The sequence below is a fragment of the Trypanosoma cruzi genome, genomic scaffold (genome assembly GCF_000209065.1).
Source record: "Trypanosoma cruzi strain CL Brener 1047053516579 genomic scaffold, whole genome shotgun sequence".
In the NCBI taxonomy this organism is placed as follows: Eukaryota; Euglenozoa; class Kinetoplastea; order Trypanosomatida; family Trypanosomatidae; genus Trypanosoma; species Trypanosoma cruzi.
This window is the reverse complement of record NW_001849570.1, coordinates 304,897-328,005: the sequence shown is the minus strand read 5'-3', so window position 1 is coordinate 328,005 and position 23,109 is coordinate 304,897. Positions and strand designations below refer to the sequence as shown.

General features: G+C 53.1%; 7 protein-coding genes and 1 pseudogene across 7 annotated transcripts, besides 22 other annotated features; 1 reads left to right on the top strand and 7 right to left on the bottom strand.

Moving 5' to 3' along the window:
- Window positions 1–1,299: part of a sequence feature (heterozygous, Esmeraldo-like haplotype) that runs on past the window's edge.
- Window positions 25–669, bottom strand: Tc00.1047053507957.270 (mucin TcMUCI, putative; the record flags this gene model as incomplete). Its single annotated transcript, XM_814459.1, has 1 exon — window positions 25–669. The coding sequence occupies one exon, from the start codon at window positions 667–669 to the stop codon at window positions 25–27; it is 645 nt and encodes a 214-aa protein (XP_819552.1).
- Window positions 1,300–5,465: a sequence feature (areas not merged during assembly with more than two copies in the genome that could not be assigned to a particular haplotype).
- Tc00.1047053507957.260 lies at window positions 2,782–4,494 on the bottom strand (annotated as a pseudogene).
- Window positions 5,466–6,259: a sequence feature (haploid, Esmeraldo-like haplotype).
- Window positions 5,836–6,804, bottom strand: Tc00.1047053507957.240 (mucin-associated surface protein (MASP), putative; the record flags this gene model as incomplete). Its single annotated transcript, XM_814458.1, has 1 exon — window positions 5,836–6,804. The coding sequence occupies one exon, from the start codon at window positions 6,802–6,804 to the stop codon at window positions 5,836–5,838; it is 969 nt and encodes a 322-aa protein (XP_819551.1).
- Window positions 6,260–6,743: a sequence feature (areas not merged during assembly with more than two copies in the genome that could not be assigned to a particular haplotype).
- Window positions 6,744–6,825: a sequence feature (heterozygous, non-Esmeraldo-like haplotype).
- Window positions 6,826–7,338: a sequence feature (areas merged during assembly that could not be assigned to a particular haplotype. This can correspond to areas where the two haplotypes were merged or to regions with more than two copies in the genome that were merged during assembly.).
- Window positions 7,339–7,675: a sequence feature (heterozygous, Esmeraldo-like haplotype).
- On the bottom strand, window positions 7,354–8,052 carry Tc00.1047053507957.229 (mucin TcMUCII, putative; the record flags this gene model as incomplete). The annotated part of the gene is made up of 1 exon (XM_814466.1): window positions 7,354–8,052. The coding sequence occupies one exon, from the start codon at window positions 8,050–8,052 to the stop codon at window positions 7,354–7,356; it is 699 nt and encodes a 232-aa protein (XP_819559.1).
- Window positions 7,466–7,594: a microsatellite.
- Window positions 7,676–16,649: a sequence feature (areas not merged during assembly with more than two copies in the genome that could not be assigned to a particular haplotype).
- On the bottom strand, window positions 11,668–13,065 carry Tc00.1047053507957.220 (mucin-associated surface protein (MASP), putative; the record flags this gene model as incomplete). The annotated part of the gene is made up of 1 exon (XM_814457.1): window positions 11,668–13,065. One exon carries the CDS (start codon window positions 13,063–13,065, stop codon window positions 11,668–11,670), a length of 1,398 nt encoding a protein of 465 aa, XP_819550.1.
- Window positions 12,787–12,810: a microsatellite.
- Window positions 14,187–14,639, bottom strand: Tc00.1047053507957.210 (uncharacterized protein; the record flags this gene model as incomplete). The annotated part of the gene is made up of 1 exon (XM_814456.1): window positions 14,187–14,639. One exon carries the CDS (start codon window positions 14,637–14,639, stop codon window positions 14,187–14,189), a length of 453 nt encoding a protein of 150 aa, XP_819549.1.
- Window positions 16,650–17,008: a sequence feature (heterozygous, Esmeraldo-like haplotype).
- Window positions 16,890–18,473, bottom strand: Tc00.1047053507957.200 (mucin-associated surface protein (MASP), putative; the record flags this gene model as incomplete). Its single annotated transcript, XM_814455.1, has 1 exon — window positions 16,890–18,473. One exon carries the CDS (start codon window positions 18,471–18,473, stop codon window positions 16,890–16,892), a length of 1,584 nt encoding a protein of 527 aa, XP_819548.1.
- Window positions 17,009–17,515: a sequence feature (areas merged during assembly that could not be assigned to a particular haplotype. This can correspond to areas where the two haplotypes were merged or to regions with more than two copies in the genome that were merged during assembly.).
- Window positions 17,229–17,957: a microsatellite.
- Window positions 17,516–17,785: a sequence feature (heterozygous, non-Esmeraldo-like haplotype).
- Window positions 17,786–18,720: a sequence feature (areas merged during assembly that could not be assigned to a particular haplotype. This can correspond to areas where the two haplotypes were merged or to regions with more than two copies in the genome that were merged during assembly.).
- Window positions 17,977–18,281: a microsatellite.
- Window positions 18,721–23,109: part of a sequence feature (heterozygous, Esmeraldo-like haplotype) that runs on past the window's edge.
- Window positions 20,690–20,724: a sequence feature (AT_rich).
- Tc00.1047053507957.179 (mucin-associated surface protein (MASP), putative) lies at window positions 21,334–22,680 on the top strand (the record flags this gene model as incomplete). Its single annotated transcript, XM_814465.1, has 1 exon — window positions 21,334–22,680. One exon carries the CDS (start codon window positions 21,334–21,336, stop codon window positions 22,678–22,680), a length of 1,347 nt encoding a protein of 448 aa, XP_819558.1.
- Window positions 21,495–21,667: a microsatellite.
- Window positions 21,687–22,038: a microsatellite.
- Window positions 22,055–22,341: a microsatellite.
- Window positions 23,042–23,067: a sequence feature (AT_rich).

Here is a 23,109-nt window from a genome sequence, read left to right as displayed (position 1 = left end):
CACGCACAGCCCGCATACACCTCTTCAGCCCAGAGTGGTGTACGACAGCGCGGATACGGCGAGCAGCAGCGGGGCACACACCCACGCAGAGCTGCTGAGGCTGCCGTCCATTTCGCGAAAACGTGACGGTGCGCGGGTGGTCGTCGTGATTGGCACCTCTGTAGTCGTAGTACTTGGTGCCTCTGGTGCCTTGGTGGTGGTCGTAGTAGTTGGTGCCTTTGTTGTCGTCGTCGTCGTGGTCCTCTTGGCAGAAGCTTCAGCTTCCTGATCTGTTTGGTCCGTGGATATATCCATGTGAATTTGTGTCCCTGTATCGACTTTCTTATCGTCTTTCGGTAAAGTGTTGCCCGCATCATTTGATTGCGGACGCGGAACGGTCGAACTCTGTCCCTTTCCGGCATCTGTTCTCTGTTCTGAAAGGGAACCGGAACCTGGCGAGCCTGACGGAGCGGACGGCTGTAGCCCTAACTCTGAAGAAGTGGATGAATGACTGGTGACACGTACATCATTTTCAATCGTATTCTCATTATTATCCCGCGGTGACTCTGTTTTGGTCGTCGTGGTGTTTTGGGAAGGAGCTTGAACGTTCGGAGAATCTGAAACGCACACGGAAGGGCAGCAGCACAGGGCGAGCACCAACAGGGCGCACAGCAGACGGCACGTCATCATCGTGAGTGTGGTCGTTCAGTGGTGTGGAGCTGACCTGCACAGTGAGGGACATGGAGAGCAACAGGGGAGACGAGAGGTGCGGCAGACACACACACAGAGGGCACACCACATGAGGAGAGAGCAGCAGCCAGGCATGCACCGTACGCCGCACACCACGCACGACACACACTCCAATCCACGGCAACAGGCACACGCACACACACAAACCTGCACTCTGTAATACTTTTGTTGTACAATTGTTGTGGTCAGTGCATGCGGTCACACACAAAAGGAGTGAGAAAAGAGGAGACCAGTACGGCTAGACATCAGACTGTAGGCTACCAGAAGGACGAAAAAAGGCAAGAGGGCCGCGCCGCGTCGGCAATCGGTGCGTCACTTGCCTGCAGATTAGGCGTCGTGCGCGATTGGTGTCGCTCATCGTGACACATTCGCCCTCGTAGCCCCAGAGAGTGGAGCATCCAACGCCAACCCAAACACAGCTGTCAACACGCCATTGCCACAATCGTGAAGAGCCTGCTGGCACCACACACGGCAAGAAGGACACGCCAAGACACGCCATGCACCAAAGGGACGCATCAAGCCCGCAAACAGTGCGCACCGCTGCAACACCGCAGGGTCCTCCCGCACGCAACATCCTCCTCCTTCCTTATGTTCGGCTCATTGCCGCCACATCCGACACCTCCACCTCACAATACCAGAGGGAAACACAAAACAGCTGAAGCAGCAACAACAACAACATTGCCACCTTGTTGCGCTGACGCCACTGCACGAAAGGATGCGCCGAAGATGGGAGTCCATCGCGCAGGAGACGGAAAAGAGCCCAACGAGACACCCAGGAGCCACACGTTGGCAGTCTTGTCGGGGCTGCCCCAATGCAACCACAACAATTAGTGCCGCAACCACGGAGCCATGCACCCTGACCCACAGCGTGTTTTCACAATCAGAACAGCAGGGACAGAAGGAAGTAAGACACGCCACCCAGAGTGCAGCAGAGCACCCGAAACACACACGGCCAATCAAAAACGGATGCAAAAAGCCGCGAAGGCAGAAAAATAAAAAGGGCGCATGCAGATTGAAAGCCGAAGCACAAAAATTATTTGAGGTCCACATTCTCGCAATGACGCACAAAAAAAAAAAAAGCAAATCCACAAAACAAACAAAAGTGTAAAAGATAAAGCCGCATGCACCAATTACGGAGGCAGAGGCAGTCGTCCCTGTCCTTCAGAGAAACAGCTACTGGCACGACCCCGCATCCATTGGAGCACATTTCCTTTACTTTTTTACTCATGATTAGAGTACGGTGATTTCCCCTCGTCCCAATCGCATCAAAAAACGAGTGTATACATGTGGTGCTGGGAACTGTCTTTTCTCTCCATGTTACTTCGTTCACACACAGTTTTCACGGAAGTTAGACCCTCCAAGCAATAAAAAACAAAAACACCTTTTCCCAGAATAACAAACAATGCAATAAAAGACCGGTCATTTTGCCCATCCCCCGCAAGCAAAGGAGGACATGGGGAATGCGGTGAGTGTATCATAGTGTTATTGCTACGGTTTTGCACATCTTGAGTGCGGGGCCAATTTGCCAAGTAAATACTGTCGCCCTGCCTCAGTTTGATTGCGCCCAGCCGCCGCGGCTGCTCAAAGAGGCACCACCGCCACCGCCGCAGCGACCACAACAAGAAGCACAAAGGGAATGAGGCCAGCAGTAGCAGCAGCCACACTGCCATCACTGTCGGCCTGCTGTACCAACGCATCGGGTATCGCCTGAAAATCGACGCTGTTGACGGACGGAATCGGAGTGGCAGGCGCGGAGGCACTGGGAATCACCGCTGGGCAATCCGCCCGCGGGTCGCCCTCCGCTCGTGCAACGTCCTCGCCGGGTGATGGCGCAAAAAAAGCGTCGTGGCCGGAGGCTCTGTTGGCTCCCTCGCTTCCACTGCCAGGTCTCCTCCCTCGCCGCTGAGTGTTGTCCTCACTTTCGGTCCGCACCCCCGGATCACCCCTCGGACCGGCATGAAGGCCACCACCAGCGACACCCGCAGCCGAAGCACCGGGAGGCTCCTTTTCAATGGAGGCACCAGACGCCACAGGAGACAACTGTGGACGAGTATCCTCCGAAGAAGGCGACCCTGAAGCAACCGCCGACTCTTCTGCTTCCTCCTCTTGCTCGTCACCCTGTCCACCCACCAACGCACTCGGAATGACAAGACTGCTGCCGTTCGCGGCAATGGTGCACACCTCGCCGTACGTGGGGCACTTGACCCTCCCATCCTTCTGAAAATATTTCAACGTCACTGGGATGTCAGTGTCCTCAGGGCAAGGCTGAAACCCACTGCTGCCGAGGTGCCTCACCTTCACTGTGCCCTCCTCACACGACACCTGCGCGCACACTCCCTTGACGCTTTTATGTCCATCACCGTCCTTCGTCTCCAGTAATTCCGCGTCCAGGCACCACGAGCCACCGCCAGTCAGCGACCCACGGAGATAATCCACATTTTCGTCCGAGCACGTCCTGTAAGTTGTCCCAGACGATATTTCGTGAAATTCGGAAGATACGACAGGGCAAACGTCCTTATCCACCAGACTCTCCTTGTCCTCAACAATACTTGCGGTGCACGTCCCAACGTGACGGCGGTCGGAGGTGCAGCGAAGCGTCTCTGTGTCGGTAGCATCGCAAAACATGTGAGGATACTTGGCGGCAAGATTATCGGTTGTATTGCACTTCTTCTCTAGGAAGTCGCAGCCACTGCGGCTGCCCAGCTCATCGGCTCCGCCATGCTCCAATTCACGCGGTAGTATCCCATATCCGCAAAAACTACCATTACCAGAGCCGTGTAGTAGCCGGCACCAACTGTGGGAGCCATCAGCTCGTCCCGCGCGTGGCGTCCCTTCCAGTGAGGGATTTCTTTTTCTCGAGGGCCATCTTCATCCTCCAGCACCATGCCCTCGAGAGTCACAACCAAAGTGCGCTTTCGTCTTCTCCTGAACGTGCTTCCCTGCCACCATCCTGCGGTGCTTCCCACGCACACTTCTCTCTGGCTTCTTCACCAGACTCTTTTCTCTCATGCTCTCCTGGCTAAACCCAAGTGCATGCGCAATTTCGTGTGCGGCAACGCGAACGCTCCACGCCGTGTCAGTCATGTACTTTGGATCAAAGTTCATGGCGCCAATAAAAGCTCAAAAATCTGTCAGTGTGTTACACGTGGCCGCCCACACAGCCCTGCTATTCGTGCCAGATGTCCTAGCAGCAGCGTAGATGATAAAATCTGCATTCGGCACACCGTCACTCTTGTGCCTGGTAGGAACCGCAAAATGACTGCACGGTCCATTCATAGCCCTCGGTACAGTTATCGTCCCACCAGTGGGTTTCACAAGGACTCGCTCAGCGTGCAGTTTGACGGCACCGGGAAGAATCCTTCAAGTGTACAATTGTGTTTTTGCCTCCGTCAGGAAATGCTCTGCTTTGCATGACACCCTTTGCCCCAAGGCGTTGTAGCACTCATCCTCTCCCTCTTCGCAGTACTTCTTCCTCTTGTTCGTGCCTCTCTCCAGATCCTCTGTGGACACCGCAATGCGGATCGGCTCCCAGCCACTGTCGTCATCCTGTGTGGCGACGGTGTACGTCTGCATGGCGCCTTGTCCCTTGCGCGGCACCTCACGCACCACCGCAGTCGACAGCGGGCCGTTCCCCCTCATCATCACGTCAAACCCAAAGCGTTATTGTGTGGCTGGTGCAAGGGCAACACCACCAGTGAGAAAAGCGGCGTGGCGTGGCGTGGCTGGCGCATGACTTGAGTAAATGCATTTCTTGGTTTCTTGTGAGTAGCAGCAGCAGTGCAGCCTGGATGCGGGAGGAGAGAAACAAAGGAAAAAGAAGAGTAAGAAAAACAAAATGGCTTTAGGCCAGTAATGCGTCAGAATGTGGCCCACGCAGCGGAGTAACACGAAACCACAGAGGCGGCCATACACACAGCATGCGCACCGACTCCATCAAATGGACAATCCGTCAATCCGCCGTCGAGAGAACGTCCATCACCGTCGCACAGAGTCCTCACCAGCCGCACCGCTCCCTCCACGCGAGGTGTTTGGTCTGCTCACCTCATGGTGTCGCAATATTTGTGTGACCATCCACTCAACATCCGCCAAAGGCACAGCACCAGTCACAGGTGCAGGAGCATCGCACAGCGCGCTCTCCCAGCAGATCATACCCTGTTGCATAACCGCACGGCAACCCCAATTGTGATGCGCAACCCTGAGGCGGAGATGCAAAGAGTCATGCGGACGGACCTTCTTTCACTGATCTCCTTTCGGAGAACTCGACAACAAGCGTGCCGGCGGTGCGATCATTATGACCGTTCCATCCGCACTGCCACTGGCCGAGGAAGTTACCTTGAGCTCACTGCGTAGAGGTCACCGTGTCCGCCGCTGCTCTCCCGCCGCCCCACGACCACGCCGGCACTTCCAACAGAGCGGATCGGAGCGTCGACAACGGCAGCCACAGGCGCCAACACACCGAGTCCAATGGTGCCCGCTGCGACATTCCAAAGCGCGCCGAGAGCTCCTCTAGCAGTGCAGGGGCAGCCCACGTGTGTGCGACATGGCGTGTGTGTGCATTTGCTTGTGATTGTGTGTTTGTCAGCGCCTATAATTGCAGAGCAGCTGTGCGGCAAAAGAGAGTCCAAATAAAGCAACGGCAGAGAGAAACGGATAGCACACACGCAAATTACTCATATCATCACACACACACAGCCCGCGCAATGAGTGCACTCAACCACAACACAAATAAAGCAACAAAAAAAAAACAAGAAACAAAACCGAAGCGTGGGACGACCAGCGCACACACTCTCATTGCTCCCGTAAAGCAAAACACACACACACACAGGGAGAGAGAGAGAGAGGTCGCCCACTCAATGCAATGGAAAAAAACAAAAACAGTTACGGTGCTCCGCCCATGCAGCCAGGCAGGACGGCAGCGGTGCGTGTCGTGCAAAAGAGAGCACCAACGGGCATGCATGGGTGTGCATGCATATATACAATGGGCACATTATGTGTGTGCCTCGTGGGGTGAGGTGAGGGCGAGAGTACATGCAAGGGGACACACACACAGAGTGAGAGAAGGACGAGTGTGTGTGCGGGCGGTGCACGGCTCTCTCTCCCTCACTCTCACGCGGCCACCACCGCAGCAGCAGCCGCACACGCAACAAGAAGAAGAATCAAAAGAGGGGAGGTGGTGTTGGAGGCCGCGGTGCTGCCGTCACTGTCGCCAGGCATCACTGTATTATGTGTTGCAGCAGCTGCTTCAGCTGGAATTTTTTTCGTATTTTCATATATTTTTTCATCGCTTTCCTCTATTTCTTTCCTTTCGGCATTTGATTCCGTCGCAGGTTTTTGAGTTCCCTCTGTATTGATCCTGTCTGCCTCATTTTTGACAGTATCGGTGGCAGTTGAGGGTAATGTTGGGGTTGATTTGTCATGACCGTCGGGTGTTACACTCTCTTGGTTGTCTTTAGTGGAGGCGCTGTCATCCTCTTCCGAATCACTGTTTGACTCTGTGGTCCCTGGCTCATCTTCTGGGTGTAAAACCGGCACGTTTTCTTCACGGTTGTGTTGTGCTTCCACTGGCGGTGTTGGTGGTCCTCCTGTTGTTTTTGCTGCTTCATCTTCTGTTGCTGGTCCTCCCGATAGTGGCTTCGGTGTCTCTCCCGGTGTTTTTCCCAATTCTTCCAGTTCGCTTCTTGGTGCTTTTAGAGTTTTTGCTTCCGCCGGTGTTATTAAATGAGAAGATTGGCCGGCCTCATCTCGGCTGCCAACGTACTCCTCACAAATACGCTCACCTTCAGAGTCGTCAGGTTCCCCTGAATTCTTGCGACAAAAAACGTTACAAACCACCCTCATCGCATCGCGTATGCAGTCTTTCACGGCTGACTCATTCACCGTCCCATCCTCATTAATGTACTTTTTGTCCGTCGCACATTCGTTCTTTAGCAACTTTTCCCAATTAACAACCAAATACCCATGCGGAACATTTTTACGACCGGTAACGTCAGGGATAGAGGATACCACCGCCGCACCACAGCACCACAGCACGCAGAGGGCACACACCAGCAGCACACGGCCAGTCATCATCGCCATCACTCCTGCCACTTGCGTGCAGCCTTCAGCACAAACTAACTCCCCGTCAACGCAGAGTGAAAGCAAAAAAAGAGAGACAAGTCACACAACCATGCAAAGCCACCGCACAGCAACAAATGGCGGCCCACCAGCAGCAAAAAACACACCATGAGGCAGTTGAAATCAGTAAAAGGACAAAAAACGCAAACACACACCGCCCTAAAGCAATCAATCAGCAAAAAAAACAAACAATTAAAAACACGAGTAGAGAAGGAACAAAAAAGTAAAAAAAAAGCAACTGCAGAGTTTGGCTCCAGCGTGCCTGCACTCACACACGGAAATGCGTCCACGCAAACAGTTGTATGCATGTAGTGCATAAGGGTGTGTCTGGGATGCGTTCAACGTGACGGATACAGGGAGCAGCAACGCGGAGCACACAGCAGGGCAGCAGAAGCAAATGAAGCAAAACACACAATCATTATTTTCTCTTATTTATTTACATCGGACCACAGTAGACGCACACAAATCCCCGCGGTTGAGTGCTGGCACGCACAGCCCGCATACACCTCTTCAGCCCAGAGTGGTGTACGCCAGCGCGGATACGGCGAGCAGCAGCGGGGCACACACCCACGCAGAGCTGCTGAGGCTGCCGTCGATTTTGCGAAGACGTGACGGTGCGCGGGTGGTCGTCGTGGTTGGCGCCTCTGTAGTCGTAGTACTTGGTGCCTTTGTTGTAGTGGTCGTCGTGGTTGATGCCATTGTTGTAGTCGTCGTGGTTGTCGTAGTAGTGGTAGTAGCCGCCGTGGTCTTCTGGGCGGAATCGTCGGCATTCGTATTTGTTTGGTCTGTGGATGGATTATTGCCACTTTTTGACTCTGTCGTATCGCTGTCACCATTTTCCTGTGCCGTATCGGCCACCGGACCTGGACTCCCTGAAATACCGGACCTACCTGACCCCTCTTTTGTAATAGACACCGTACTTGTTGGACCTGGACTTCCTGCCGGAGCGGCCACCTTACTTGGATGCTGTGGCAGAGCTTGTCCCCCACCTGGAGCCCCTCGCGTATTGGACCCTTCAATTTTTCCCGGTGACTCAGCGGCCGGATCCGTTACCTGCTTTGGTTCCTCCGTCCCCTTACCTGGTCCCTCTTCCTCGTCAACCTTTGAAACAGATTTGCCAGCTGGATCTTCACTCGTTGTCCCGCACACGGACGGGGAGCAGCACAGGGCGAGCACCAACAGGGCGCACAGCAGACGGCACGTCATCATCGTGAGTGTGGTCGTTCAGTGGTGTGGAGCTGATCTGCACAGTGAGGGACATGGAGAGCAACAGGGGAGACGAGAGGTGCGGCAGACACACACAGAGGGCACACCACATGAGGAGAGGGCAGCAGCCAGGCATGCACCGTACGCCGCACACCACGCACGACACACACTCCAATCCACGGCAACAGGCACACACACACACAGCCCTGCCGCAGCACCAACACACAGATGGAAGAGGGAGAAGCAAACAGGAGCGGCACACAAGGCTCCACCGCATGCACATACGGCGAGAGCGGTCCGTCGTGTCGGCACCCCTCACGGAGGGTACGCACACACACAAGAGGAGGTGCAGCGCACACAGCAACAAAAAAGCAAAGTAACAATAAGAAAAGGAAAGAGATCCCCGCACACCACGTGGATTGTTGGTCCACGGGAAGTGCAGCCAATATTCATCACAAAAACAATTCAGTTGCCTTTGGTCTTCGTTCATATTCAGCGCACACCACTTCATGCAGGCCTGGGCACCGCAGCAGCAGCAGCAGCATAACCAAAAATAAGCGCAAGGAATGGCATAAAGCAAGCAACCATTCATTTGTGTTTCTGTTTGGATGTTGACAGATGTCTGCATGTGCTTTTTGTTCTGTTTTTGCAGAGGGCAAAACTTCATGCCTGGATCGTGTGTTGTGATTTCTGCAGGGTGCACAATTTGTTTTTATTTCCTCTTGTGAATGTTTCTTGTGTTGGTGCAGCCAATAATTCGGTTTGTGTTGTTCCTGCCTTTCGCTGGTAAAGTGTTGCAATAGATGTTTGTTTTTCCTTTCGTTGCTGTGGCACCTGATTCCTCGCCGTTTATTGCGGTGGAAATGAAAATATGTGAGTGGAGTCCCACACACCAGAACGCACCTTCGCTCCTATTTATTGGTGCATGGAAGGGCATGTGTGCTTGGTGGTGTCTCGTCCATATATTTTGTGGGTGTACATTCCCCTGCAGGCTGAGGGCGGGGTGACGCTCCGTCGCGGTGCACTTCCCTCGCATGCCGCCCACTGTGATTCATCATGCATCACCCCCTCACATACTCCGTGGTGCCACACCGCTGATATTATTGCAGCCGCTGTGATTGCGCGTACTTCACGCATTTGATTGTGCCACAACACATCCGCTCGTGTGGCCGCCGCATCCAAACAGCGGTGCCCAACACCGTGAGCGGCAGTCCACATCCCTGCATGTCCCAACGCAGTGGTGTTTGACTGTCAGCCAGGCGTCAGACAACAAGAGAGTCTTGTGCTGGCAGTACAACACACGGAGCTGCAGTGAATGACTCGGGCGGCGACGCATCTATTTGTCGCAAAGCAGTGAAAAGGAGTCGGGCAAAATAATGCCGGCTGCATTCACGACACCATATCCACAGCCAAAGCATGCAAACGTGATGTGTGTTTCACTGGTGCTGTGAAATGCCTGCAGACGACGTCACTAGTGGAGGCATGCCACCCATGATCAGCGGACAGACAATAATCGGCATGGGAGGCCACAAAAGGCAGCAACGACGCCAGCAGCAGGAGCAGCTCTCTCTCTCTCTCTGTGTTGCCTCCGAGAAGTAAATATTCCACCAGCCACAGCTGACTGTGCCATCGTGACACTCCATGCACGTCGTGGCTGCGTCAACACATCCTGCTCCCTGCTGCGCCTCAAAAGATGCCTCACTCCGTCCACTAAGTGCATCGGTGTGGGCCGTGCCTGGGCTGTTCGTGAGGACCACAACGATGTGAGGGTCACCGAGTCGCAGCATGTTTGTTGTGACGTTGTTGCATGGCACCTGCACACACACACACACGCAGCGCCTGCATCCCTCCCTTTTGTGTCTGCCCTCCGCCGGAGTGGCCACACACACGGGCAGCAGCAAAATCACTTCACCCTCGACGATCCAAAATCAGCACCGACATCCCTCGCGACGCAAAGATCTCAGTTGCCAGCACGGGCTTCCTGCCGCTCTGCTATCGACGCTAAAACACGGCACAGTGCACGCAATTATTTTCCTCGTGTGCAGTCAGCCGTTTGCTTCACACATTCTTCGATGGGCTGACGTCCACAAAAGCACGCCACAAAAGGCCACGGTGATCGCACACGCTCTTGCGATGAGCGTCGGTGTGTGCATGGATCCGCTGCTCACGTGCTGACACGACCGCCTGCAGCCGGTGCCCTCGTGCCAGTTCATCGGCTCCAGCACGGAAAAGAGAAAACGGCCTATTCCCGATGCACTTATTCCCACCAGCAGCACCAACACGCTGGTCGCCAGTCGTCATTCCTCAGCACATCCAGGAATGCTGAAAAGTGACGTGGAGCTGTCAGCCAGCAATGCCACAATCCCCGCACACATGTCGGCTCCACCAGAGAAGACACACAAATCATAAACAACACCCTCCACATGTCATCCGAACATCATTCCAACACACCGCGACACGCCAAACAGAAGTATTCGTCACCCAATGCACCTCCCCACACAATCACATAGTCCATGCACCACGCACGGCAGCAACCCACACGCGGTCAAACAAATGTTCTTCGGATCAGTGTTATCCACGTGCTGCGGTGGGAAGTAAACAAAAGAGACGGGCCGCCAAACCCCAAAAGAGTGCCACGACTGGCCGCAAGTCAACGGAACGCAGCCACTCAAATGAATTCAGTCCTCATGCCCTCAACCTCCCACCTTCCCCACAAAAGCTGCAAAAGATTGAAGACAAACGCACCGTCCAATAAATTCTTTGTGCAACACCAAAAGAAGCCGCAGTGCCTTATGCTGTCCTCACAGTCCGTTGATGACGCCTGGATGCGGATGGTCACCCATCGGTTCTTACAAACGACGCCGCACACCCGCGACGCATCCTGCGCTCTGAGACACGCGTCCCTCACCATCACCAGAGACGCCCACGCACCGTCTGTACGCAACAAATCGTCAAGGAACGAAGGACACGTCAGGCTGACAGCAAGACACCTGCCGACAAATCACATCGCAGGCATCATCAATAGCAGCACCAGCAGCGATGCAGACAGCAGAGTAAAGCGGATCAACTGACGCACGGCGTATGTCAAAAAAACTTGGTAGCGTGAGAAGGATAAAAGAGACTGGCACTCTCTTAACAAGAAAGGAAAAAGATAAGAATACAAAAAAGAGAAATTAGGCGTACGCAGTCAAAGCAATCCACCAATAATTAAAAAAAAACTGGAATGGGTGCACTCAGTCACAACACAAGTAAAAAAAATAAAATAGACAAAAAAAAAGAAGCCGAAGCGTGGGACGACGAGCGCACACATTCTCATTGCTCCCGTAAAGCAAAACACACACACACAGGGAGAGAGAGAGAGGTCGCCCACTCAAGGCAATGGAAACAAAAACAGTTACGGTGCTCCGCCCATGCAGCCAGGCAGGACGGCAGCGGTGCGTGTCGTGCAAAAGAGAGCACCAACGGGCCTGCATGGGTGTGCATTCATATATACAATGGGCACATTATGTGTGTGCCTCGTGGGATGAGGTGAGGGCGAGAGTCCATGCAAGGGGACACACACAGAGAGAGAAGGACGAGTGTGTGTGCGGGCGGTGCATGGCTCTCTCTCCCTCACTCTCACGCGGCCACCACCGCAGCAGCAGCAGCCGCAACAACAAGAAGAAGCAAAAGAGGGAAGGTGGTGTGGGAGACCGCGGTGCTGCCGTCACTGTCGCCAGGCGCCGCCGTATCAGTTGTGTTGGCGGTGGTGGGTTTTATTGCTGTTTGAGGTGCTGCCTCACTAGCTGTGGGAGCTGGGTGGGTATCACTACCCTCAAGATCTTCGTGTGGTTCTTTGGGGTTAGGCCGTTGAGCATTGGCAGTATTCTCATCCGCCGTACTCCGGGCTTCACCACTGCCACTTGTAGAGTTGGGTGATGCTGTTGTTTCTGCTTGATTGGTGGCAGGTGCATTCTCCGTCAAATTCTCTGTGGCTGTGGCTTGACCTTGTTGCTCTGCCACAATATCCTCTGAAGTATGTTCCGGTGCATTGTACTCCGTTTTTTTTGGTAACAGTAACTTTTTATGCTCTTGAGCATTTGGTGTCTGTGAGTCTGTTGTTGCTGTTGGTGGTTGCCCTTCTCTTGACGATGGTTCTGTTGCTGATGGCGGTACTTGTGTCTTTGGCGTTTCTTGTGGCGTTGTGTGCCATTTTGTTTCGCTGTCGGGGAATGACACGCTTGAACGGTCTTGCGTCGCCAAGGCTCTCTGCTGTGCCTCGTATTCAGTTGTACCTCTACCAACAACTTGGTTGGATGCCGTATCTTCCCCAGTGACGGAATGGTTTTCTGCATCGTTTATTGACTCCTTCGGTGCCTTCACCTGGGACGGGACGGGACCTCCAGTTATTGTGTTTTCTGCATGCTTGCCCGTTTCCAAAGATCTATTCTTCTGATTGGTAGACGCATCGCCGGCGTGCTGTAGAGCAACCCCAGAAGAAGGAGCCTTCAAGATGGAACCTTCAATTCTATCAGTCCTGCCTCCACCATGACTGTCAACAGATGGTGCTTGTGGTGATGCGTGTTGGTTTCCTTCCTCTGCTGGAGCTGCTGGCGTTGATGGTGATGGGGTTTCCTTCTGTTTTGTTAAAACTCCGCTTGTCTGACTTCCATCCCGCTCATTTGCATCTTGTCCATCTTCGTGTCGTCTTTCTTCACGACGTTCCGTTACTTCATCCAAATTTTCATCTTCTACCGTTTCTTCTTCCTCTTCTTCTTCTTCCGAAGATCCTTCTGGGAGTGCGGGACGTCCTTCCCGAGATTTGTGTTGTTGCTCCTCTCCTGACGATTGTATTTGTGAGTCTGGTGCTGGCGCCGCATTTCTTTTCCCTCCCAGCCCATCTTCAGTACCACTCGCAGGAACATCGGGTGGAACACCATGAACTGCCGCCTCCCCTTCATCACATCTACCACCGGCACCGCAGCACAGCACGCAGAGGGCACACACCAGCAGCACACGGCCAGTCATCATCGCCATCACTCCTGTCACTTGCGTGTAGCCTTCAGCACAAACTAACGCCCCGCCAACGCAGAGTGAAAGGAAAAAAAACACCAGTACCGCACAAGGACAGTGACAAATACCAGCAGCTTGCACACAGCATGAGGCAGATGAAATCAGCGCGATTGCAGAACTTGCGCACCGCACCGCATGTAAGAAATTTAAAAAATAAAAACAGAGTTGAGAGTCCGTCAGGATACCCGGAGAAAATTAAAAAAAATCAATCGGGCAGCACTCTTATTTCATATGCCAAGCAGCACAAGACAACCGTGTGTTTCTGTACACATAACGCCCTCACCAGAAGAGAAATGAAATAAAAAAAAGACTGTACTCTTCCACCAGCACACAAAACACTCTTCACACTTCATTGCGGCATCCGGCCTGTTCCCCCAATCCTCATTTCGTGCAGTCCGTGGGACGCACAGCAATAAGGCCGGCACCGCGTGTGGGCAACAAAAACAAAACAAAGAAGAGAAACACGTCACACATGACAGTGTGCAGCAACCGAACATTAAATAAATAAACAGCAAGGATAATTATCATTCCAGGAAAACAAGAACAAAAAACAAAGTAAAATGTAGATAATAAAAGAAAACACGCATGCAACGCGGCAAATGTTCTCCGTGAGGAGTCGCAATTCCACACTCTTCGGCTCAGAAGACCGCCACAACTCCACACAATCCCAGAAGAAGCAGCAACGCCCAATACACACACACACACGCACAGTGCCGTCATCAATTAACTCTCGCAGTGTCAATTTCGCGTCGTTGAGCAGGGCAAAGCAGTCGTCGGGACTCACACCGTTTCCGGAATACTGCGCGGTGAATTCTCGTAATTGGGGTTTTCGTGTCCCGAGGCATTGCGTTCACTCAATTCGCCCGCATCACCCTCAGCAACAAATCCACTGCCCGCAACGCCATTTTCTAAAACGAGAGATTTGTGTCCGGTGGCGTTGCGCTCACTCACCTCGTCCGTGTTATCCGCAGCAACGTGTTCCCTGCCGCCATAAGTGACAGACATGATCCCCGATACATTCAGAGCCACTAATATTCTCGGACCGTTGGCAAATGAAGGCCTCTTCTTGGATGCATTCGGAACCATCATTTCGCTCGAATTGGTGGCAAACTCAAGCTTTTTCTCGGACGTGTTGGTCGCCGTGTTGGATGCGGGACTCGGATCGACGGTGTTGGGTGCGTCAGCCGCCGCAGACTGTCGCCAATCCTCGAGTTGACGTGACGGCTCAGCATTAACTTGCGGCGCAGTTGTCCCACCAGATTTTGTGTCATCCTTCCCTTCACGGGGTGGCGGCAACTGACAGATGCCCGTCTGGTCAGTATCGCTGCTCCGTGCAGGCGGATGGATGGTTCCATCGGGAGAAATTGACGCCGCCACAATTCATAAGGGCCGGCGTATTTATGTGTCGTCACATTCATCGTGAAGGCAACGGTGGCCCCTTCCTCTTCCGTTGCACAGCTGGCAGCACAGTTGCTACATGTGTGCACCGCATTGGCCACATGGCACACAGCACACAGCTCACCATTCCTGCCATGCATGCGCACACCAAAGCCACTGAAAGTATAATTCTCATGCTGAGCCTCAGCACCGGCAGCAGAACCCTTCCTCCACGCACACACACACACACACGCGATAGCTCAGGCTGCCGTCACTCGGAGCACACGACACATCCACCGGCACAACCACCGGCACAACCACCGCATCCGCATCACCAGATACATCTCCAGCACTCCCAACAGCCGTCACGTACACGAACGAGAGCGCAAGGAACAACACGGCGCACACCGCACGGTGACGCACCGTCGCCACTCGTGGAGTCGCTGGAGTCAGTCAGCTGGTCGGTGAGACAGAAGGAAAAAGAATGGAACAAGAGGGAGAGGGACGGGGCACAGCGGATACAGCGAGAGAGAGCAGACAGCATGCGGAGAAGGCAGCAGGCCCAGCCGCACAGTTCACACACCACGAGACGGCATCCACGCAAGAAAGGCACACAACGCCAGCAGCCACCCACCATGCAGGAGGAGAAGACATCCACCACCGTCTCCATATCCATCCAGCTCATCTCTACAGCCAACGGGAAATGGCCAAAACCCCGCGGCCACCATAGAACGCACACGGAGCGAGCACCCACCACACCAGCCACACGCGGTGCTCCACACCCGCAGGAAAGGAAACTCGGGGTGCGCACTCCTTCTCCCTTCTCCTCATGGCCACGGAGGAAGACAACAGCCGCCACACGCAACTGCCAGCATGCACTGCAAAAGAAGCATTCAAATCCACTGCAATGAGCATCTTATGTGTGTGTGTGTGGTTGTGTGTGCCTGCAGACACACAAATCAAAGAAGAAAAAGAAGAGCAACAAATATAAACGCACAAACTAAAATTTACAGCGGAGGTGCATGGCGGAAACAGAGAGAAGAAGACCGCTCAAACTCATGACTACACTGCCGCCAAGCAGCGGCAATTCACACAAGATTTATTTAGAACAACAACAAAAAAAAAACTTTCCCCTTCGTCTTATACAAGCCCCATCACACAAAATAATTATAAATAAAAGAGAGAAATCGCCCATTACTGTTCCACACAATTTTAGAAAGCAGCCGGCTGCCGTGTGGCCACACCAAACCGTCTGTATATATTTTGCCCGCAAAAGAAAATTTAATAGTTGCATGTCTTTCAACCGTCTGACCCTCTGCGTGTCCGCACATCGTTTATATTTCACGGGGTCATCTGCGTGTTGGTGCTCCCCTCAGCCCTCTCATCGGCGTGTGAGTGCGGCCCGCAGAGCACAGTCACTCGTGTGTGTGGGGACTGAGAGAAGCACGCAGACATGATGGGAGTCGCGTCTCTCCATCGGGAGAGTGAGCGCAGCAAAAGAAAAAATCATCAGGAGGGAAAAGAAACGCTCACGAGGCCGACACCGAAGGGACTGCCGGCACGTGAAATGCACACGCAAAGCAAAGGATCTTAAAAACACGGCGGCAGGGTGTGGCTGTGTGTGTGGCGCTGCGGGTGTCTGCCCGCCCTGGCCGCAAAAAAGCAAAACAAGAGGGAAAGAAATGTGTGCTCCGCCCCACAGGCCCTCGTCGCACGCCCACACGTCACGGCTCCCTCAGCGCGCCGTTCGTCGCGGCCCCTCCTCATGCGTGCAGCAGGCGAGGCGCACAGGGCCGTCGTCATGAGCGTGTCGGTGGGTGTGTGAGTGGAGCAGTTGGGCGGGAAACACACGGCACCCCTCGTAGGAAGAGTGCAGAAGAAACAATTAAAAGAGGGAAGAGTAAAAAAGAAAAAAACTTCCATAGTGATTGCCCCCAAAAGCAAAAAAGAGAACAGAAGAGGGATTAGAGGTTTAAAACGCACAAATTAATAACAAAAAAGTAGCAAAAATTTTAAAGCAAAAAGATAAAAAAATTAAATTTACAAAAAAACAAAACAAAAAGCCGAAGCGTGGGACGACCAGCGCACACACTCTCATTGCTCCCGTAAAGCAAAACACACACACAGGGAGAGAGAGAGAGAGAGGTCGCCCACTCAATGCAATGGAAACAAAACAGAAACAGTTACGGTGCTCCGCCCATGCAGCCAGGCAGGACGGCAGCGGTGCGTGTGGTGCAAAAGAGAGCACCAACGGGCATGCATGGGTGTGCATGCATATATACAATGGGCACATTATGTGTGTGCTTCGTGGGGTGAGGTGAGGGCGAGAGTCCATGCAAGGGGACAAACACAGAGAGTGGGTGAAAGACGAGTGTGTGTGCGGGCGGTGCACGGCTCTCTCTCCCTCACTCTCACGCGGCCACCACCGCAGCAGCAGCCGCAAACGCAACAAAAAGAAGAAGCAAAAGAGGGGCGGTGGTGTGGGAGACCGCGGTGCTGCCGTCACTGTCGTCCGTAATTGGAGTTGCATTTGTACCATTAGCAGTTTTTTCTTTCGGGGATTCTTCGCCATTTCCTGCGGAATGTTCACGCTGTTGGTGTTGCTGCTTTTCATGCTGTTCTTTTTCTTGTCGTTCCGGTTCTTGTTCTTGTAGAAGCTCTTGTTTTTCTCCAGAATGGTGTTCGACTGAATTATCCTGATCATGTATTGCTGTTTTTACCTCCTCTTCTCCGACTGTCGTACCTCGCAGTGCTTCTGCTACTGCCTCTGCTGTCTTTGCTGCTGTTGTTTTTGCGTCTGCTTCCGTTGCTGCTGCTGCTGCTTTTTCTGTTTCTGCTTTTGCTTTTGCTGCAGCTGTTTCCGTGTTTGCTGTTGCCGTTTTTGCTGTTTCTGCTGATGTTTTTGCTTCTGCTGCCGCTTCTGCTGCTGTGGCTGCTGCCTCTGCCGCTGCCTTTGCTGCTTCTTCTGCTGCTTTTCCTGCTGATGCTTTTGCTGTTTCAGCTGCTTCAGCTGCTGCTTTTGCTTTTGCTGCTGCTTCTGCGGCTTTTGCAGATGCTTCTTCTGCTGCTGTTTTTGCTGTTGCTGCAGCTTTTGCTGCTTCATCTTTTGCTGCTGTTGCTTCTTCTGCTGCTTTTGCTGCTGCTGCTTTTGCTGCTTCATCTTTTGCTGCTTCTGCTGCTTTCGCTTTTGTGGTTGCTTCTTTCGCTGCTGCTGCTGCTGCTTTTTCTGTTTCTGCTTTTGCTTTTGCTGCAGCTGTTGCCGCGTTTGCTGTTGCCATTTTTGCTGTTTCTGCTGATGTTTTTGCTTCTGCTGCTGCTGCTTCTGCTGCTGCTGTTTTTGCTGCCGCCTCTGCTGCTGCTGCTTTTGCTTTTTCAGCTGCTTCTGATGCTGCCGTTGCTTTTGCTGCTGCCTTTTCTGCTGCTTCTGTTGCTGTTTCAGCTGTTTCTGCTAATGTTTTTGCTTTTGCTGCTGCTTCTGCGGCTTTTGCGGATGCTTCAGCTGCTGCTGTTGTTTTTACTGCTGCTTCTTCCGCTGCTTCTGATGCTGCTTCTGCTTCTGCTTTTGCCTTTTCTGCTGTTTCTGCTGCTGCCTTTGCGTCAGCTGCTTCTGTTGCTGTTTCTGCTGTTTCTGCTAATGTTTTTGCTTTTGCTGCTGCTTCTGCGGCTTTTGCAGATGCTTCAACTGCTGCTGTTGTTTTTACTGCTGCTTCTTCCGCTGCTGCTTTTGCTTTTTCAGCTGCTTCTGATGCTGCTTCTGCTTCTGCTTTTGCCTTTTCTGCTGCTTCTGCTGCTTCTGCTGCTGCCTTTGCGTCAGCTGTTGCTTCTGCTGCTCTTTGTTCTTGTCTTACCTTCAATCTCGCAACTGGAATAAATAATTCTTTCAGACTGTTGTCGTCCCCACCAGAAACCACACCAACAGCTCCATCGGCTGCAACACACCACAGCACGCAGAGGGCACACACCAGCAGCACACGGCCAGTCATCATCATCGCCATCACTCCTGTCACTTGCGTGCAGCCTTCAGCACAAACTAACTCCCCGTCAACGCAGAGTGAAAGCAAAGGAGAGAGACAAGTCACACAGCCGCGCACACTGTTCCATCCAGGAATGAGAGTCACGCACAGTAAAAAATAAAAGCAACGCACACAAAAATGAGACAGAAGGAATCAGTACAATTGCAAATCTCGAACGCCGCCCTGCAAACCAGAAGTTCTACAGAGTAAAAAAGCAAAAATTAAAAAAGAAAGCATCCAAGGTTCCTCTGCGCATGCACATACGGCGAGAGCGGTTCGTCGTGTCGGCACCCCTCACGGAGGGTACGCAAACACACAAGAGAAGGTGCAGCTCGCCCACAGCAACACAAAAGCAAAGTAACAATAAAAAAAGGATCCCCGCACACCATGTGGATTGTTGGTCCACGGGAAGCGCAGCCAATATTTGTTGTGAAAAGATGCATTTTTTCCTTCTATTTTGTGACAGCAATGAGTAGCGCAAGGGCCGTCAGCAATAAAGTGGTAAGTATTCCCTCGCAAAACGGCCGTCGTGCGGCTGAGGCGGTCCCAAACAGTCGCAGTCCAAATTCTCAACGACGGGGCATTACCACAGTGGATGAAGCGGAGTGTCCCGTGTTCCGTCAGGGATCAGCAGCACGTGGCGTCTGTGATGGGACGGTGGCGGAAGGGCGTGGTCCATCTCGAATGCCCGCGCTTGTGCTTCCTGCGTGTCCTGTCTGCTGGTATGCTTGGCGACTTCGGGGGCAACCTGCGCGCAAGACGTCTGTTAAGAAGACGGTGGAGCCATTGCGGCATGCAAAGTTGAGGCCCTCTCCCACTATCGGAACTCCAGGCCGAGCACTTCCGGCATGTGCCGTCATATTGTGGATGGACGAGCGCACTCTGCCGCAGTTTGGGCAGGACGACTTCAATCCGCCGCTCGCTGGTCGGAAAGAAGTTGCGGTGCTCACGTCTGGAAGAGGGGACGGCGGAGGCGGAGCGCAGACGCGGTGAAGAAAGGGACGGCACCACCGACACAGGGTTCCTTGTGATATGCAGGGCGCGTGCCGGTATGTCGAAGAGCGGGCAGGAGTCGCATCGCGCCTGTGCGCGGTGCCGCCACTCGGAACACGATGTCCGGGTCAACACCAGGAATAGAGTCCTCGCCACACCGTCAAGCGCCTGTCATGCGGTGTGCGCGCCTTCCTTTTCCTCATGGACGTCCTTTCACTACAGTCGCCTCACTGCGGTGAGGAAGCCCACGTGCCAGGCATTGACGCAGTCCTGCGGGAGGGATCGTGCCATGATGGCGTCAGCGTCCGCTGTCACGTTGCGTGGGACTCCGCAGTGTCATGGTGAAAATACGGAGCCAACAGCGCGACCTCGATCCGCCAGTGGAAGCGGCACGGTGGAACTCTCCTCGGCGACGTCGTCGTGCTCCGCCAGCGAGCCAAGGCGGAGCGACTTCATCGTCGAGAGGGAGTCTGTGGCGGCAGGAACTCGTGTGGGCGTTCGGGATGCTGCTGCCAGGCGGGGAACTGGGAACTGTCTGAGGCCATGCTGAGTGACAGGACACTCCGCTCGGCAGGAGCATGCAAGGCTGCCGGCAGCTGCGCGGTGAGGCCCCACAGGGAGCGCGGCTGTCCGGGGAGTCAAGTGGCAGCGCAGCGGATCCACACGCACGCTCAGCGAGAGACAACGAGCCGTCCACCGCCAAGACAGTTGCCAGCGAATAACAGGACGTTGAGCATGAATAGGACACGTATGCCCGCACCGCCGTGGGCATGGACAGCGACCCCGATTCACTCAGCAACAGCGATCTAATGCCCTTGGATGGTACAACAGTTACGCCTGAGCCCAGCACAGCCCTAGCAAATGCTGAACGAGTGATAACGTGTCGGGCGGCGGTGATGCCGCACAGGATTATTTGCGCACAACGTCTGGGAAACCAGAGATCCCATCGGAGCACAACGCAGCATCACTTGTGAGCAACGGTTTTTGTGAGCACGGGCATTTCACGGATTTGTTGGCCATGGCTGAAATTGGTGACATCACCGTGCATGGGTGTGTGTCTCGGGTGTTGTTGCTTCTGATTCTGGGGCTGTGAGGCACTTTGGCACTCTGCTGAGGTGTGAGGGAGGGTGGAACTGCGGCTTTTCGTGGAACAATAACTGTGCAGCTTGCCAGCATTAACCACTGTGTTTTGTCAATAAGTTAAGTTTTATTATTTTCTTTTATTTATTTATTTATTTTTGCTGCTTTTGCCCTATTGGAATAATCAGCATCCCTGTGTTTTTCCCCGATGCTCGTTTGCTGTACGTTGTCATGAGTGAAGTATTTCTACTTTTTCTTTGTTTTCTTTTGTTGCCCACACGCGGTGCCGACCCTGCGGCTGTGCGTCCCACGGACTGCACAAGAGGAGGATTGGGGGAACAGGCCGGATGCCGCATGAAATGTGAGGGGAGTTGTGTGGGCTGGTGGAACAGTACGAACTTTTTTTGCTTTATACAATCCAGGCATTACGTATACACAAACCAGTGGTTGTTTACATTGCGTTGCTTGGCACATAAAATAAAAGTTGTGCCTGATCCATTTTTATTTTTTTACTTTTTGGGACTCATGCCGGACTCTCAACTATGTTGTTGTTCCTTTTTACTGCATTTTTAAACTTCTGGTTTGCAGGGCTGTGTGTGAGTTCTGCAATTGTACTGATTTCAATTTCCTCGTGGTGTGTGCATTGTCATTTTTCACTGTGCGTGGTGGCTGTGTGTAGTGTAGCGGCCGTGTATTTCTCCTTCCCTTTTTGCTCTGCGTTGACGGGGAGTTAGTTTGTGCTGAAGGCTGCACGCAAGTGACAGGAGTGATGGCGATGATGATGACTGGCCGTGTGCTGCTGGTGTGTGCCCTCTGCGTGCTGTGGTCCGTTGCGGCCGATGGAGATGTTGTTGTTTCTGGTGGGGAAGACAACAGTCTGAAAGAATTATTTATTCCAGTTGCGAGATTGCAGGAAAGACAAGAACAAAGAGCAGTAGAAGCAACAGCTGACGCAAAGGCAGCAGCAGAAGCAGCAGAAGCATCAGCAGAAGCAGCTGAAAGAGCAAAAATAGCAACAGCAGAAGCAAAGGCGGCTGCAGAGGCAGCAGCAGCAGCAGCAGCAGAAGCAGCAAAGGCAGCAGCCACAGCAGCAAAGGCAGTAGACACCGAGGCAAAAGCAAAAGCAGCAGCAGCAGCAGCTGAATCAGCAGCAACAAAAGCAACAACAGCATCAGAAGCAGCAACAAAAGCAAAAGCAGCAGCATCAGCAGCAAAGGCAGCGACAGAGGCAGCAGCAGCAAAGGCAGAAGCAGCAGCAGCAGCAAAAGCAGAAGAAGCAGAAGCAGCAGCAGAAGCAGCAAAGGCAGCGGCAAAGGCGGCAGCCACAGCAGCAGAAACAGCAGCCACAGCAGCTGAAGCGGCAACAGAAGCAAAAACATCAGCAGAAACGGCAAAAGCAGCAACAGCAAAAGCAAAAACAGAAGCAGAAAAAGCAGCAGCATTAAAAGATGACGCAGAAAAAGCAGCAGCAGCAAAGGCGGCTGCAGAGGCAGCAGCAGCAGAAGCAACAGCAGCAGCAGAAAAGGCAGCAACAGCAGCATCAAAAGCAACAGCAGCAGCAGAAAAGGCAGCAACAGCAACATCAAAAGCAAAAGCATCAGCAGAAACAGCCAAAGCAAAAGCAGCAGCAGCAGCAGAAAAAGCAGCAGCAGAAAAGGCAAAAGCAGCAGCAGAAAAAGAAGCAGAAGAAGCAGCAGAAAAAGAAGCAGAAACAGCAAAAGAAGGAGCAAAAGCAGCATCAACGGAAGCGGACGCAAAAGCAACAGCAGAAGAAGCACTGCGAGGTACGACAGTCCGAGCAGAGGAGGTAAAAACAGCAACACATGATCAGGATAATTCAGTCGAACACCATTCTGGAGAAAAACAAGAGCTTCTAAAAGAACAAGAACCGGAACGACAAGAAAAAGAACAGCATGAAAAGCAGCAACACCAACAGCGTGAACATTCCGCAGGAAATGGCGACGAAGCCGCGAAAGAAAAAACTGCTAATGGTACAAATGCAACTGCAATTACGGACGACAGTGACGGCAGCAACGCGGTCTCTCACTCCACCTCCCCTCTTTTGCTTCTTCTTGTTGTTGCGTGTGCGGCTGCTGCTGCGGTGGTGGCCGCGTGAGAGTGAGGGAGAGAGAGCCATGCACCGCCCGCACACACACTCGTCCTTCTCTCACTCTCTGTGTGTGTCCCCTTGCATGGACTCTCGTCCTCACCTCACCCCACGAGGCACACACATAATGTGCCCATTGTATATATGCATGCACACCCATGCATGCCCGTTGGTGCTCTCTTTTGCACCACACGCACCGCTGCCGTCCTGCCTGGCTGCATGGGCGGAGCACCGTAACTGTTTTGTTTTGTTTTCATTGCATTGAGTGGGCGACCTCTCTCTCTCTCTCTTTCCCTGTGTGTGTGTTTTGCTTTACGGGAGCAATGAGAGTGTGTGTGCTGGTCGTCCCACGCTTCGGCTTTTTGTTTTGTTTTTTTATAAATTTAATTTTTTTATCTTTTTGCTTTAAAATTTTTGCTACTTTTTTGTTATTAATTT